The following is a 15,239-nucleotide window of genomic DNA, read 5'->3' on the forward strand; positions in this document are numbered from 1 at the left end:
TTCCTGGTCTAATAATTGAACATTCTTGATTGAACAGATATACAAAATAGATGATTGCTCTTGAACACACATCGCTTTCATAAATTTACAAGGAAATGTAAGAACATGACTGTTGGGATTGTGAAATCCCGTGTCCAACTCTATATTATCCAACAATGACAACTTCTATAGACAAAGATATACATGTAAATCTCGATATGTATAATACACATCATCACCATCTCAAAATAATTGGAGTATCACCATGGAACAAAACGGTCCATGAGAAGACACACAGTGATCTCAGACATGGTTGCAGCTTCATCTTTCTCTCTTACCTTTTGTGTAAGCCTTCTTTCTTCTACTCCTTGCTGTTGTTCAGACACAACAGAAGATGTACTCTTCTTCTTTTGCATCAATGGGTTTCTACTACGGTTTATCTTCTCACCCATCTTTTTCATCTCTCCCACCCAGAACTCCATAGCTTTTGCCATTCTTTTTTTTTTTTTGTTGATACTAATTTGAAAATATGAATGAGAGAGAGAACCCATGTGAGCTTTATGTAGAGAATGAAAGGAGAGGGTTGTTTAGTCATTTTGAGTTAGAAAACCATGGTAAGTTCGATGGGTTTTGATATACTTTGTGTCATTGATGGAGAAAGGAGAAAAGTGGGTACCTTCGTGGTGTGGGGTTTACACTTGGGGACCATCCAATAATACAAGTCAAGAAGAAATGTCTTATTGAGATATTTACAAAGTTTTTCTTCTAATAGCCGGTCAAACCATAAAAAAAAATCTTGCCCGTTGTGCCTTCTTGAATTTTACAAGTTGAACAAATATATGACACGCTTGACGATCAGAAAAGAAAAACAAAACAAAACAAAACCAACGGCTGGTTTAAACAAGGATTTAATACAAATTAGCTATGTGCTTAGAAGCTTCAACAACCGACCTTAGCTCAGTTGGTAGAGCGGAAGACTGTAGTCTGTGACAGCAAATCTTTAGGTCGCTGGTTCGATTCCGGCAGGTCGGATTTCTACTACTTTTTTCTTTCTCAACATTAAATAAGAGTGAGTTGTGACATGTCATATAGTCTGTGCGGATTCCACACTTCTTATCTTATTCAATTGTTAATTATTTTCAAACCCCACTTGGCACTATTTTGCTGAATAGCTTCATCTTTGAATGATTGTAATCCGAGTTGGATTGATATTATCCATTTTTAAGCGATTCCTTCCGTGTTTTAGTTGTTCAAGTTAAGCGTTTGTTTCATCCAAAAGTAGTTTTGAGTGTTCATACGTTATTTTCTCATATGGATTGTGAAAACATACACAAACTTATTTGAATAGTGTACACACACCAGAGGGGATTGGAGTTTAACATCGTGCTGCTGCATCTGGAAGGTTAGGAGCAACAGTACATCTGAGCTCTGTTCAAACAAGCTCCGAAAGTTTAACACGCAGTCTCCTATGAGATGTCTTTCACACTGTTCTGCTGATGATTCCAAGACCTTTAAGCCGCATTTAGTGCGCTGAAAGTGGTAGCAACAGATGAAGATGAGTGAGAAATTCACACCCCAAAATGGAGCTGAGGTAAATTACAAAATGGAATGGATCTGTTTCTTCAGTTTTCAAATAGCTTACCTCGATAACACAGCCACAACGTTCAAGCATAACACCCGTTTGTAGACATGCCTGTTCCAATCACAAAGATAGATCCGCTTTCTAATACCAATGACCGGTTGAGTGCAACATCATGAGATACTAAATGCGTCAGCAATAACATGATGTGGCATCTCTCCGAGACTTGAGGCGACATGTTGGTCAAACTTATGTCTGATTCAAAACACTTGTCTAAATCCACGGAGTCCAACCTTCATACATGTTGCAGAGGTTATCAACACTTGTGGCTTGCTTGATTAGATAATCCACTTGCTCTGGAACACTAACCTCCCTATACAAATCGTTAACAACACTTGCTGATGTGAGTTTTATTTACAGTCTTAATAATAAAGAGTTTATTGGCAAGTTGGATACTTGAAACGTACCTGTTATCAGCAATATTTCGACCATCTATCTTAATCTCCATGGACTTGAGAACCGACAGTGCATAAGCATTTTTACCTGTATTTATCATTGCAAGAAGCCGCCTTAGGTTCTCAATTTTCTTGGGGGAATTTCGGCACATAATTAATTGGAAGCACTTTTGGATTGATAGACTAACCTCTTGTGGTTCGAGTATGTGTCCGTGTTGGAGGAGAAGCAATAACATCACTTTGAACCTCAGACTGTTCACTTGCAATTTGTGCGAGCCTAGTTAACATTGGATATAGACCCTTCACCGAAGATGCAACAGATGGTACCAAAGGTCTAATGTTCTGATAGATCTCTCCAATTTTTTCACCATAAGATTGATATATAGCTTGTCCATGAATGGACGAAACTTCAATGTCTGTCTCGCTTTCCCTGGCCAGTACTTCAGCAATAAGAGCATTATCCTTTGACAAAGTTGAATCTAGCGGAACAAGGATTGCATTTGCCTGTTTATTTATTTAAGAATTATAAGGCATTACGTTTTTTTGAATAGCAAGAAAAATCAAAACATGTCTAAAACCATAAGCAGAGACGTGCAAGATGTAAACCACCTTTGAAAGATCATCCACGAGAGAACGGTGTAAAGTGGCTGCCTCCTTTCCCAAACTATGAACATCATGCAGATCCCCTGTTGTTGCGAGAACCTACAATTTATCACACAATATATCATATACCTAGCATGTATATCAGCGAATACAAAATCGTTGTCACTAAATCCTCTAGTTCTAGAGGCTCACATTAAAGATCTGATACCACATTTAGCTCAAAAACAAAAGAATTGCAGACTATATATAATCAGTCGTATCTGAGTTTTCCAGAGATAGAATGTAAAAAGTTCACCGCATAAGTAATAGAGCTTGGACAGATGGTTCTAATCTCCGACAAGTAGAGTTAAGATTCGAATTTTCAAGTAAAAACTATAATATCCTAGCAACACTTCAGTATGATAAATTTGGAAGTCAGAAAAGCTAACGCTAATAAAAATACCTCTTTGAGCAGTGCACCAGTTTCAGTGGTCAAAGCAGTGTGGCCTCTTGATGCCCGGAGAAAAGAAGCTAATGCAACACTAACTTCATGTGTGCAATCCCTCACTGACAGAATAGTACTTTGCAGATCACCTGTAAAGTTAAATATATAGATATGGAATCATATTTGTTATATGCAGCAACATTGCCTAATCAACAAAACAACGACTAGGGCATGAGATTGTAGTAAACGAAATGCACTTTCTAGAAAGTGGGAATTCTAGGCTAAGAGGATAAAAGAATCTAACCTGACGCAGACTTAGCTTTCACAGAAGCAATAGAAAGCTCATTTGTGGCAGAATATAGACCAGTCGAAGCAGCTTCCAAGGTGCTTTGTGCAAGTTTCCATTCTTGTTCAACATCTAAAATAGTAATTTAGAAACAATGTTACATCTGCAATATGTACGAGCAATTTTTTTTTCCTATCAAAACGATTCAATCACTTACGTGTGAAGGATTGATAAGTAACCTCCAGTCGCGCAACTAAGTTCATATAAGTTTTCTGCCATGCCCTGGAGTCCCCCCTGATTCTCGGATCACCCTCAAGAGCCTCACACGGATTTCTGAAAATTCCATCTCTGGATGCTTCAAACTCCAGAAGAGACATGCAGATTTTGGCAACGTTTGATGCTCTCTCTCTAGCATCCCAAAGCAACTGCCTGCGTCTTGACAAATGGTCATGAAACTCGGTAGGAATACCAGACATCTTGGCCGAAGAATTTCCAGCTGCAACAGAACTAGATCCACCGCAAGCCCACCCAATCGCTCTCTCTAGTTGTCCTTCGGCTGCGATTGAGTTTTTCTCGCAAGCTTGTAGTCTTTCTATCGACCTAGTTATTTGGGGAATAGCAGAACGTATAGTTTCCAGCAACTTAGCTCTGTTGAGGTCTAAGAAACTAGAATAAAATTTATCATCACTGACAAATACTTGTTGCAATGAAGTCCTAATGTTCTGTGAAGGGGTCAATGTAGCGTCGTTCATCCATTCCATTTGAACAATATCAAGGCTTGTCCGACGAAGAGCATCAGTTATGTCCTTAACTTGTTTTTTCTTACGAGACGCTGCTGATTTTGCAGCGATAGTAGTTTCATGAGCATTGCAATATTCCTCGAGCATTGTATGGACTTGTTTCAGATGACTATATTCTGGCTTCACTTGATCCTCTGTAGTACTTCTTTCCTCTGAGAAGTGTTTCAAACGCTCGTTTTCTTTATCCATCTGAGATAAAAACGCAGGAGCAACGCTTCCTGCTAGGTAGCAATCTACCCGTTCTTGAAGTTGGAACTCAAACTTCTTCTTTATAAAGAGAATTAGCTGCTCAAATCCTAATGTCTGATCCACTGACAGGGTAGCATCATGTATGCATGAATCAAGGAATGAATATATGATGCCTACTTTCCAGATGAAGAAGGAATGATCATTAAGTACATTTCTGAAACGCCATATGCTCTCAGCTGGTGACTGCTCACAGCTGAGGAGATTCCCTAGAGCAGGGAGCAAATCTGACATAGAAACAGCTGAGCTGCTTAAGGAGGATAACTTTTTGTCTAGCTGTTCCAATTCCCTGAAAGGCTTAACCAATTCAACCAATATCCCTGAAATTCTGAGATTATTAAGCTTCTTGCATTCATCTGCATTAGTGAGCAGCCGAAACTGTTTCTCAGCTGAGACAAGAGCATTTTTAACCTGCTCTTCTTTCTTTACGAGCAATGATAGTCTCTGGCCCCATGATTGTTTAAGTTGGTCAAGCTGTGTCCGGCAAGCCTCTCCTTGAGAAGCAAATTCCTCAACCTCTTCCCAGGATAGATGTTCCCTGCTTTTCAAAGCTGCTTTTTCAAGAGCTAGCTGCCCCTCAGTGATATGGCCAATCTTTTTCAAGTAGTCTTGCTCAAGTTCAACCAAGGAATCTCTTTCCACCTTTATCTCTACGAGTTGCTCCAGTGCAGTATCTATGGATCCACGGACCTGAGAGATCAATCCAAAGGCATCCATGAGATCTGAATTACTTAACAAGTACGTTTTAAGAACATCAGGTACAACAACGTCTGTCATTTGTGCAATTAAAGTCTTCGATGAAAGCAAGGTTCTGTGGAAGATCAAAGCCCAGTTCTCTTCAACACGGTGAGCAGACCCAGCCAAACTTTCTCCCACACTAGAAATCTCCTGACCAGCATAATGTTTTACCTCGTTAAGAAAGTCCACTACTATCATGCACATCTCTATCTGCGCCTCTAAATTAGTGCTCAGACTCCTAGATTCGGATACAAGGCTTTCATTTAAATCATTTCTTTCCGTCGAAGCATTCAAAATATAGTGTACTTTTTCCTTTGACCGATCATAGAGTGAACTGATGGATGTGTGTAACAAATCCAATGCCTTCAACGTTCTTTCTCCAGAATCTTTAAGCGTTCTTTTTCCAGAGTCCTGAAGATTGACTCTTTTGGCTGCCTCATATTTATCAGATAAACCAGCATTGGTGCTTTCCACAAATCCTGGCGACTGCATATAATTAATCAAACCATAGAAGAGACGATTCTTGGCCTTCGATTCAGGTCCCGTTCCACTTGAGGCTTCCAGTTCTGCATACTCTTCCTCCAACTTCTTTACATCATCTGCATACTTTTCAACTTTACGCCACAGATCATCGTAGCAGTTCCTGACAGATTGAGAGTCATCCCCGTGTACTTTTGCATATTGTTCACCAGCCTGTCTTTTGGCAAGGGACAAGATATCCGTAGACAGAGCACGCGCAGCTAACTGCAAGACTTGCGCCCAATCATATACCTGACTTGTTGTATGGTAGTTCAGAGGTAAAATTCTTTGCAAAGCCAAAGAATATGTTTGAAGTGCAGCCAAAGCAGAGGAGAGGCCGTCACTGAGATCGTTGACTAGAAGAGAAATTTCTTTGTCAATATTGTTGCATTGTGCTTGTGTTGGCTCCGGAACTACAGTCAGTCGAACTCCAGCAACCAGAACAGCAGATGTCAAGGACAAAGAACCCAATATGTCCGTCAACACTGTGGGGGCAGTAATTTCAGGAATCATATCTCTTCGTAAGGCACCAAGGATCTTTCCACGCTGCTCCATCCAAACAGCTGTCTCTTGAGCTTTTTCAGAGACCAAGGCTTTTGCTCGAGAAAATTCTTGAGCTTGAATCTCAAAAGAAGCACGGATGTTTTCTAAATTGCAAGTTGCTTCTGCAACTGTAGTCTTCGCAGACGTCTCGCGAAGACTGAGTTTTGACCTTTCTTGATCAGCTTGAAGAAAAACAGATGATGCGATCTCATATTGATTCAGCACCTTGGAAAACCGCTGGAACAAAAAATTTCACCATCATTAAGCTAGCAAACGGGACCAATATCAATTCATAGACACTGAAAGAAACCATCTTTACCTCCAGAGACAATTCAACAGCAGGCAACGCAGCCAGTAAAAGATCATGATGCTCCTGAAAGGAACAACGTAAAACCAGTATAGTTAAGAGTATGCAAGTAAATCAAGCTAACTATGTCATAGTAAGTGGCATGTAATGCTAATTCTACAGAATTTTAAATTTCACGGAGAAGACACGTACTGTAAAATAAGTGACAAATGAACATAAACGAGAACGGAACAATTATGATGTATTATATCTACTTTGGTGCAATGAATGCTTACCTGCAGCCGAACACGAATTTCTTGCACTCTTGATGAAAACAAACTCAAGCTAACGGCAACCTCCATATCTTTTCTTTCCTCACCACCAATGGCAGCATCATCATGGGAATTTCCTCGGGTCCACTCAACAAGTGGGTCCCAAACAAAAACCTCCATCAACATCAAAAGTGTATCCTTGTTTTGCCTCAGAACACCAAGAACAGCTTCACAATTTGCTCTAAATGTGCCTTCAACACCTGTCAACCCTAACGCAGCTTCCATTGTCTGGGTTAACCGAAATGGTACTATCTCAGGAACTTCAAGCCGTTGCCCTTTATCAAAACAGACATTGTAATCTATATGTACCACATCCCCGCTACAAAAGTCCATGAGGATGTTATCCAAATGTCTGTCCCCAAGGCCGAGCATGTGACCAACTATACTCATAGCTGCGACACTACCAGAGTACCTGTAAATCAGGAATTTCTCAACTTTATTTTCACGCTAACAAAATAACCGAAGTAAATGTGTGATGATGTCTAATATCACAGCAGCATAAGAGATCATGGGACTAAAACAGCAGGTCTGATCTATATAGCCACTTCTAAGGCAATCAGACAACGTTCCCAAACCCAATTAACAATCGCCTTATAGAAAATAGTGATCACTTCGTAATCTTTTAAATGAAGAGAAACTTTTTTGTTAGGGCATGCTGTTTTGTTCGCTAGGGCTTCCTAGAGGTATTAAAGCAGTTGAGTGTTAAAATTATATTTGCTAAGTACCTTTTAAACTTTGTTGCGAAGGCTTTGAACCCTTCACTAGCACACCAAAGTTCCCGGTGCAGTAGTTGTTTTGGCACCTCCTTCATAAGATCCAATTGTACTTGACGCTTAACATCATGAGGCCAGTCTCTTCGTGAAATCACTCTTCTTATACCTTTATCCTTTAGGGCCGGAATCATTTTCCCATAAAACATATCACTTGGTCGAGGAACAGGTGGTAGATCTGGACTTTTTGCACTACCAGGAGCTGATGGTGGCATTTGGGAAAGCTTGGCACGTGTCTGCCAAGACCTGAAAATGCTATATATGCTTATAACATTGTCTACCCACTGGATTAGACCAGCTCTACCACTAATAGGAGTGACAGAATAATAGCGAATGCCAATAGTACCACCATCTGTAGCTCGAGAGGAGCAGAAGAAAGTGTTAATTGCCTGAAGCAATTGCATAATTCTAGCGTCAAGGCGCAAGTCTTCCCTGCCTTTTAAGAGATAAATATATTTCTTTCCATCTGAGCCAATCATAATAAGCTTTTTAGGTCGTGTCTTGGTTGGAAGGATCGTCACATGATCTGAAAGAGAAGAAACAGTGACTATTCCCTGGAGTGAAGTGTCAGATTCAGACAACGTGGGTTGCTTCTCCAGGCCAGGCATTGGAATGTTACAGGATGATAACAAAGACAAACTAGGAGCAACTTCCTTTAGAGATATTGATGACTTCTTTTGATGAGAAGCCAGAGACGTGGCAATACTATCAAAAGGACGCCAGACTTCCCCCAGAGCAGCAGGCGAGGGAGGAGTTTTAAATGTCAATATTGCTGAATTTAGACGTTCTATGTACTCCTCATAGAACCAAACCTCATGAGGTGTTACAGGCTTCCTAGAGGTTGAAGCCAAGCGACGTTCCAGTGCAACAACAATAGGGGCCATCATTGCAGAATATCTTGCAGCATTTATATCATTCTTCTCACTCTGGCTTAGAGTAACATTTTCTGAAACACGAGCAGCCTCTTCTTTCAGCAGGTTTATCCGCCTGATTACATCTGGAAAAAGAAGTGAAAGTTAAATTTACTTACCTCGCTGTCCGAAAAAAGTGATTTCGAAACAACATAGGAAACTGAATGAAAAACAACATCGGACGTTCAAATAATCCAAGAGAAACTCTCTAGAAATATAACATCTTCAGAACTCTATATATTGATGTTCACCAAAAATTCTACACATTATGTTGCGTCCCTATTGCAACCCTGAAACTCTAACCGACTTACAGTAAGTTGATAAGCTGGTACTACAGTTATGATCAAGTATATTCGGCCTATTCTAGATATGATTGGCATATGTTGCACGTGAAGAAGTCAACTATTTGGTTGAATATCGAAGGTCACTTAAATACGAGCTAGGGTTCCATATCAACTGATAAAGAAATGTACAGTAATCAACAGTGAGTTAACTTCCATTGCCCTAATTAAGAATCATAAGCTAGAAATTTAAGGTTACCCATATGGAGATCTTGCAGTGTGCTGAGCCACAGTTCCTCCCAAAGGACAGTCACATTCCCCAGCTCATTAAGCATAAGCTGCACATCTTGGATTAATCTTGGATATAGTTCAGCCTGCATAGGAATATCACAAAGCACATATCAGTTGGTGCAGCCCTACGAAACAAGTCTAAGAAAGAACGAAAAGTTAGACAGAGTTTATGATAGTCAGCTTAGCGAAAATACAAGCAAACATGTAGCTATTAAAAAATTTCCATGACATCAGCAAAGAGCTAAGGATTTGGGAGGTTGAGATTCCTTTTTAGGGGAAGACATTCACCAGGTTTGATATGTGGGTCGCTTTAGCTTGCAATATATGCAGCGTTCTGACATAAAAGTAAGACCAATTTATAATCAGATTGAAGTTTAAGGTATAAATAATACCAGACAGGCCTTTACGTGCAACAGCTCTTCAGATGGCTTCTCGTCACAAGCATTCACGTCGACAAGTGTTGGATACACTATGGACCAAGGGCACAACTTCGCCAGCATTATCAGTAAGCCTTCTATTTCTTTTCGCACCACCTCCTCGGGGTGAGAGCTCAACCGAGCAAAAAGCTGAGGTGTTACTTCCTGTGAATATTGTTACCGGAGAGATTAGAAATTTGCTTTTATCTCAGAGACATAGAAATAAGAGAGAGCGCTTCTCACCTGCCAAGGCTCCAAGGGAACCATCGAAAGAGCATGTCTCAGCGTATCTTTTAACTCCACTCCGTAGTTCAGAAGGATGTGCAAAATATACAGTGTTGATCTTAATGTATGGCTACCAGCTTTTTTGTTCAGTGGATCATAGTCTACGCCTGTAAACTCACTAGTGCGTAGATTTTTTGATGAATAACGAAGGTACTGTGTGAAACCAAGTGCTGAATGCCCAAAGAGGGATACCCGTCTTTTTCTCAGCGACCACCAAACTTCAATCAGCCTTTTAACAATAGGTGCTATATCAGTATCTTCCCCATTTTCCTTTGCGCAGAGCAGTGTATCAGTTAACTGGGAAGCTAGATGAACAGAGAGACTATCCCAATCACAACCTTCTCCACCAGGAGCTGCAGCGGCGTTTTCTATCGTTTCAATGACTTGCTTCTGCAATGCTTTCATCCTTGCTTCGGAATGGTCTGCAGTAGTTGTATGATGGTTTCCATCTTGCCCAATGTTTGTGAGATCCGTGGACTCATCGTTCTGAAGAAACTGCATAACAATAGACTCCACCGATTGAGTCTCATCTTCAGTCAAGCGAAACGTTCCAGGTTGGAGCTCTTGAGCAAGTATTCTTGAAGAGAAGGATGTGTGGATGGTGGACTCATTAGATTTGCTAAAAGACTCTGTTGCCTGACGAAAACACCAAGAAGCATATGAAATCCATGATTTTCCCATCGCAGAACAAAGTTGGGTAGACACTTTTGTAACCGTGCCAATCATCTCCTCACTGATAGCCTTTATGCTTGGTTTTGAGCTCTCGTATACCAAAGGCTCGCTACTTACAGATGAAGGAATCTCAGTTCTGTTAAAATCTGCTGATATCTTAAAGACGACCTTTTCCAAATCCAGAGAACTAGCATCCCCTTTGAGCCAAGTTGCAAGTTTTAGGCATGCTTTTGCCTTTAAGAAGGACACACCAGTATCCAAACATACTGGATGTAACGCAGTTACCTCTGGCTGTACAAACGACCAAAGATCCACAACAGCATCTTGAATTTTGTTTTCCTCATACATCAGCAAGGCTCCCTGGTACTGCAAATTTGATATAAGAAAGTCCCGCAGCTTAACCTCATCACAACTGGATACATGATCATTCAAATAGACTTTAAGATGATTTGCAAGCAAGAAATTTCCTTGTTTGCGAGCAAATCCAAACAAGTCCATGCAAAGCTTTAGAGTAACCCAGGCTGTCGGCGATATTGTCCTATAAGTCCGTAAAACTTTTAACCAAGGGCTGCAATCACGATGAATTCTATTGATCATAGACTGCATTGACCAGACGCAGGAGCTTAACATCAAATTATTGTGTTTCTGCTTAGGTTCACTCTCTCTCATCTGATGACTCTCTTCAAAAGCATAGAGGCAATGCAACTGTGTAGCATATGGCGCTGTCTCGGATAATCCGTCAAATGAAAGAGCCAGTGAGGTTTCATCTAGCATTGATCGGGCCTTCTGTAAAGTATGTGAAACCTTTTGAATACTTCCCTCAGCTTGGAAAAGCATTGCCTGCAGAAGCATCTGTTCACTTCTTTGCAAGGCCAGCTTTGGGTTAAGTGACGGCTCAGCACTAGTTTTAGGCGTTAAATCAAGACACGCCCATGCCCCCTGAATATCGCCTTCATCGAAGCGTGCCAAGGCCCGTATTGCATTCATTTCATTTCCAGTAGCAGTCAAAGAACCTGAAAAGCTTTTTCCCGCATGCCTTGCACGAAGAGCCTGCAACTCTAAAAGCCAGGAATCTAGAGATTTCCAATCAGATAAAGCAGCATAACTCTCAATTATCCGTTCAATTACAAAATGAATGTCATCAGAACCCATAGAGCTGAGACAGTCCTCTTCCTCTAGTAGGTGAGCAAAATATGCAGCCGCTTTCTCATATCGTCCATCTGACTGATAAATCAACCCTGTGATCCATGGAAACAACGTCAATTCATCACTGCGCTTCTGATTGTCACTTTCTTCTGCGACCAAAGGAGCTAAATTCATTGATACCCATTTGTTAACGCCAAGCAGAGCATGTGTATCATGATTCTGACTCAAAGCCAATGACATTTTCCGCAAAATTCCTGAGATGTCCGAAGTTATCTGAGCCTGTACTTTAAACTTTTCTTTCTTCACTAGTATTGCACGACTTTTAAGCTCCTCAAGTCGCAATGTGCAATACTCAACCGTGGCATTGTGAGACTGGAGTGATATACCAGCATTCATCATTGGTTCAGATATTCGAGAAAACCATTCTTCGCAAACTTTACGGTTGGCTCGGAAAAACAGGACACTTTGTTGAGGCGCTGAGGATAAAACAGCAGTCCCCTCATACGCATTGTACACGTTTTTTTTCAACGCCTCTACAAAATCCAACAGTAACCTCATTGGTAAGAGATGGGCACCAGATGAGCCAACAACATTTTGCTCGCTATCAACCTGCAGCACAGTTGTGATGTCCAAAAGCATTCGCTCTAGGACTGCAAAAGTTTGAGTAGGGCCACCAAAGTTAGTACGGAGACGTGTGCTAACACAAAACCTAGCAGCTTCATGCACAGCCCACCAAGCGCCTGCCAGGTTATTCGCCAAGCAGATTCCCTCAATCGAGCCTTTCTCAGCTTTTATCGCCAACCACCCATTCTTGATAAGGTTTTCATCAGGATGCCCATCATCCGTATCCTTTGTTCCCTGAAAAGCATTAATAAGCCCTTGGATCCAAGAAGAAAAAGGAACTTTCCATCTCTGGGAAACATAATTCAAGACAGAGACAAGTTGCTGCGACTGAAAATGATGGTCAGGTTGCTTAAGTGCAAAGACTTGCTTCCAATGCAAGTAACCGTTTCCTAGCATAAGAACTTCGGGCCTAAGAGCCATATGTTCGACCTCACTGTGCATGCCACAAACATACTGGGTAGCTGGCAAGAGATGAGATAGCAACTTAATGAATGCATTCTTTATACTCGTATCTGGATCTCCAATCTTTTCAAGGAGGATCTCAGCAAGGGAGTAAAATGAAATTGGGTGTATCAGCTTTACCACTAGAAGCAGCTCTAAAACCTTTGCAGACAAACTCCTCACTTTCGGTTCACTATCAAATGCAGCATCTAAAACCGCCATTATTATATCTCTAACTGCACCAGCATACGGAAATGTTTCACAGAAGTAAGCACCCATATTCAGATTCTTCGATATTGCCATTAGGTTCTCACAGAATTTCTGAATCCATTCAAGCGACGCTAGCTTTACATCAAGAGGGGATGAAAAACGAAGAGCTTTAACCATCGTTAAGCTGTATTTCCTTAGATGCTCAACTACCATGGTAAAAAATGTATGCTTAACTGGTGTCTTCCCATAATTCGTTTCTTTAAGAAGCTTGCTGCCCGGCTGAATTAGCACGGAACAGTTGCTAAGGAGCTCAACTGCAGCTAAACACTCTAACATCCTCATAATGCTGACTTGCAACTCCGAACACGCATCAACATATGACTCAAAAGGATTCAGCTTTTCGAAAACAAAGGAAATTAACTTCTCTGACCTCTTAAGATACAAGGCAGCAATTTTCGGTACGTCACTCAGACTTTTTCTCCCTCCAAGAGAAACACAGGAAAGAAGGACCTTCATATCAAAGTTAATCATCGCCAACAGCTCGTTTTTAGAGAAGGCTTCATAGGCTGTAACATCAAAAGTCTTGTTTTCGCTTCCCGACGAGTCCACAAGTACAGTCTTCAACAACTCAAGTTCATTCATCAATAACTCCATCGCCTGTTGAATAATTTCTTCACTCTCATGTTGAAGCAAGAATATGTATGTGTCAGAAGAGCCTGCGGTAACTAAACGATTTTGGTGCAATCGCAGCCGAGATAGTGGAGATTCGAAGCAGAGCAACTTCGGCACACATGAAGAGAGGAGGCCTTGCTTCTGTAGGGACAGTAGCTGAAGATTAGTTTTCAAGGTCCCATGGATCTGAGAAGTTGTCATCTTGCCATGAACAGCAACATTCACATTATCATTTTGCTCTAAGCTCTTGAATAACATTTCAAGAGAAGGAAAATAGTATGTCGAAAACTTCTCGCGCAATATTTCAGCCAGAAGAGTCAAACACTTCCATAGATCTTCAATCCATTTTGCCCATCCAAACCGCTGCCCCATAGTAGATAAGAAACCCAACAGCCGAGGAATCATTTGGCTCAGAGGTTCGTCCATCTTATAAAGCAGATTGTTCTCTAGTAACCCAGAAGCAGTGGAGCGCAAGATCGCTAAGAAACAAGAAAGCAAAGCAAGCAGCCTGTGAAACTGTTCCGGGGTTCCTTCACTACCATCACTAAGTAATACATCCATGTCACCAAGAAACTTAGATAACAATCCAACCGAGAAGTCTAAATTACCCACCCAATGTTTCTGAAACTGCAAGAAGCTATCGAGGACAATCTGCCTATCAGAGTCGGGTTGGTCTTGTAATAACGCCCAACCAAGCAACATATCAACAATGTCAAGAAAGTGAGGATGGAACAAAATAAAAAACTTGGAAGAGATCAAGAAAAGAACACCCAGAGCCTGATTCAACAAAGGAATAGAAGTTCTCTCATCTTCAAGAAGAGACTTGCATGCGTCAAGGATGGGCAAAGCATACCTATCTATCACATGAACATCCCCAACGGAAAGAAACTCCCTGACACTCTCAAGTGCAAGAACAGTGCTCCCATCTTGAACACTAACATCCCTAATCAATGGCAATGCCCAATCAATGAAGCTATCAACCAGCATCAAAAGGCTCTGTCTTCCAATGAATTCTATAGGAATAGAGCAGACAATAGCACAAAGAGCTCCGTATGCAGAAACACTAGCTTGCCTCACATCATAAGACCTGCAGAGATTCAAAAAAGAAATTGAGAGGGGATAACGAATCACACTCTGAAAGGAAGATAGGGTTAGAGAAGGAGCGAATGATTTACTTGTCAGAGAGAAGTTGCCAGAGACCAGAGCAAAGATAGGAAGCAGAATTAGCGATGAGGATGGAGTTGGGAGGGTAAGTAATAGCTCTGTGGAGAGACTTCAAGGCGGCGAGACGAGCCGAATCGAGGTTCCTCTCCGGTTTGCTATCTCTTGGCCCCAAAGGAGCTGAAGCAATCTTCTTTTTGGTCTTTTTAGGTTTCTTGCTTTTGAAGGGAGATGAAGCATTGGTACTAGCAGCAGCAGCAGCAGCAGCAGCAGAGGTTGATGGAGGAGCGACGGGGTCCGAGGAAGAGGAAGAGGGGTTATTAGTTGGTAAAGCTGCCGAGAGAAGAGAAATCAGCTGCTGTTGCTGCTGATGGTGGAAGCCTTGCATCATATCAAGTCAATTGAAGCTTCGAACACGGTGGCGATTGCAACGGCGAAGACGATGCCGGTGCTCGATTTTGCATCTCTTTCTTTTCTGAAAATTATTGGGTTTGTTTTTATTTCTCAAGTCTAAGGAAGAAAAACACACACAAAACTATACGGACAAAGTTATCAATATGTTAATATTA

General features: G+C 41.2%; 2 protein-coding genes and 1 non-coding gene across 4 annotated transcripts; 1 reads left to right on the top strand and 2 right to left on the bottom strand.

Annotated features, from left to right (window-relative positions):
• Positions 1 to 524, bottom strand: LOC103844330. Of its 2 annotated transcripts, none has more exons than XM_033275628.1 (2): positions 161 to 524; positions 1 to 110 (listed from the first exon to the last, which is right to left on the bottom strand). In XM_033275628.1, exon 1 carries the CDS (start codon positions 471 to 473, stop codon positions 240 to 242), a length of 234 nt encoding a protein of 77 aa, XP_033131519.1. In that variant the 5' UTR covers positions 474 to 524; the 3' UTR covers positions 1 to 110; positions 161 to 239. The 2 variants fall into 2 exon arrangements, with proteins under 2 accessions (XP_033131519.1, XP_033131518.1); XM_033275627.1 differs by having other exon boundaries at positions 1 to 105; positions 156 to 522.
• LOC103844331 (serine/threonine-protein kinase SMG1) lies at positions 41 to 15,239 on the bottom strand. The gene is made up of 15 exons (XM_009121131.3): positions 14,685 to 15,239; positions 9,703 to 14,596; positions 9,436 to 9,624; positions 9,012 to 9,126; positions 7,516 to 8,557; positions 6,755 to 7,202; positions 6,492 to 6,545; positions 3,544 to 6,409; positions 3,345 to 3,458; positions 3,059 to 3,189; positions 2,623 to 2,715; positions 2,202 to 2,517; positions 2,026 to 2,101; positions 1,622 to 1,931; positions 41 to 1,509 (listed from the first exon to the last, which is right to left on the bottom strand). Exons 1-14 carry the CDS (start codon positions 15,059 to 15,061, stop codon positions 1,832 to 1,834), a joined length of 10,815 nt encoding a protein of 3,604 aa, XP_009119379.1. The 5' UTR covers positions 15,062 to 15,239; the 3' UTR covers positions 41 to 1,509; positions 1,622 to 1,831.
• TRNAY-GUA lies at positions 926 to 1,011 on the top strand. The gene is given in 2 exon segments: positions 926 to 962; positions 976 to 1,011. It is a non-coding gene; the product is annotated as a tRNA-Tyr (tRNA).

This window comes from Brassica rapa, chromosome A07, assembly GCF_000309985.2.
Source record: "Brassica rapa cultivar Chiifu-401-42 chromosome A07, CAAS_Brap_v3.01, whole genome shotgun sequence".
Classification (NCBI taxonomy): Eukaryota; Viridiplantae; Streptophyta; class Magnoliopsida; order Brassicales; family Brassicaceae; genus Brassica; species Brassica rapa.

What these genes read in the sequence shown, in the direction of transcription:
- LOC103844330 (XM_033275628.1), bottom strand. Translation starts at nt 473, where the DNA reads ATGGCAAAAGCTATGGAGTTCTGGGTGGGAGAGATGAAAAAGATGGGT.
- LOC103844331 (XM_009121131.3), bottom strand. Translation starts at nt 15,061, where the DNA reads ATGATGCAAGGCTTCCACCATCAGCAGCAACAGCAGCTGATTTCTCTT. An exon ending in TGGCAACTTCTCTCTGACAA is followed by an intron (nt 14,597 to 14,684) that starts GTAAATCATTCG and finishes GAATCTCTGCAG; the next exon opens with GTCTTATGATGTGAGGCAAG. An exon ending in ACATACTCGAACCACAAGAG is followed by an intron (nt 2,102 to 2,201) that starts GTTAGTCTATCA and finishes TGATAAATACAG; the next exon opens with GTAAAAATGCTTATGCACTG.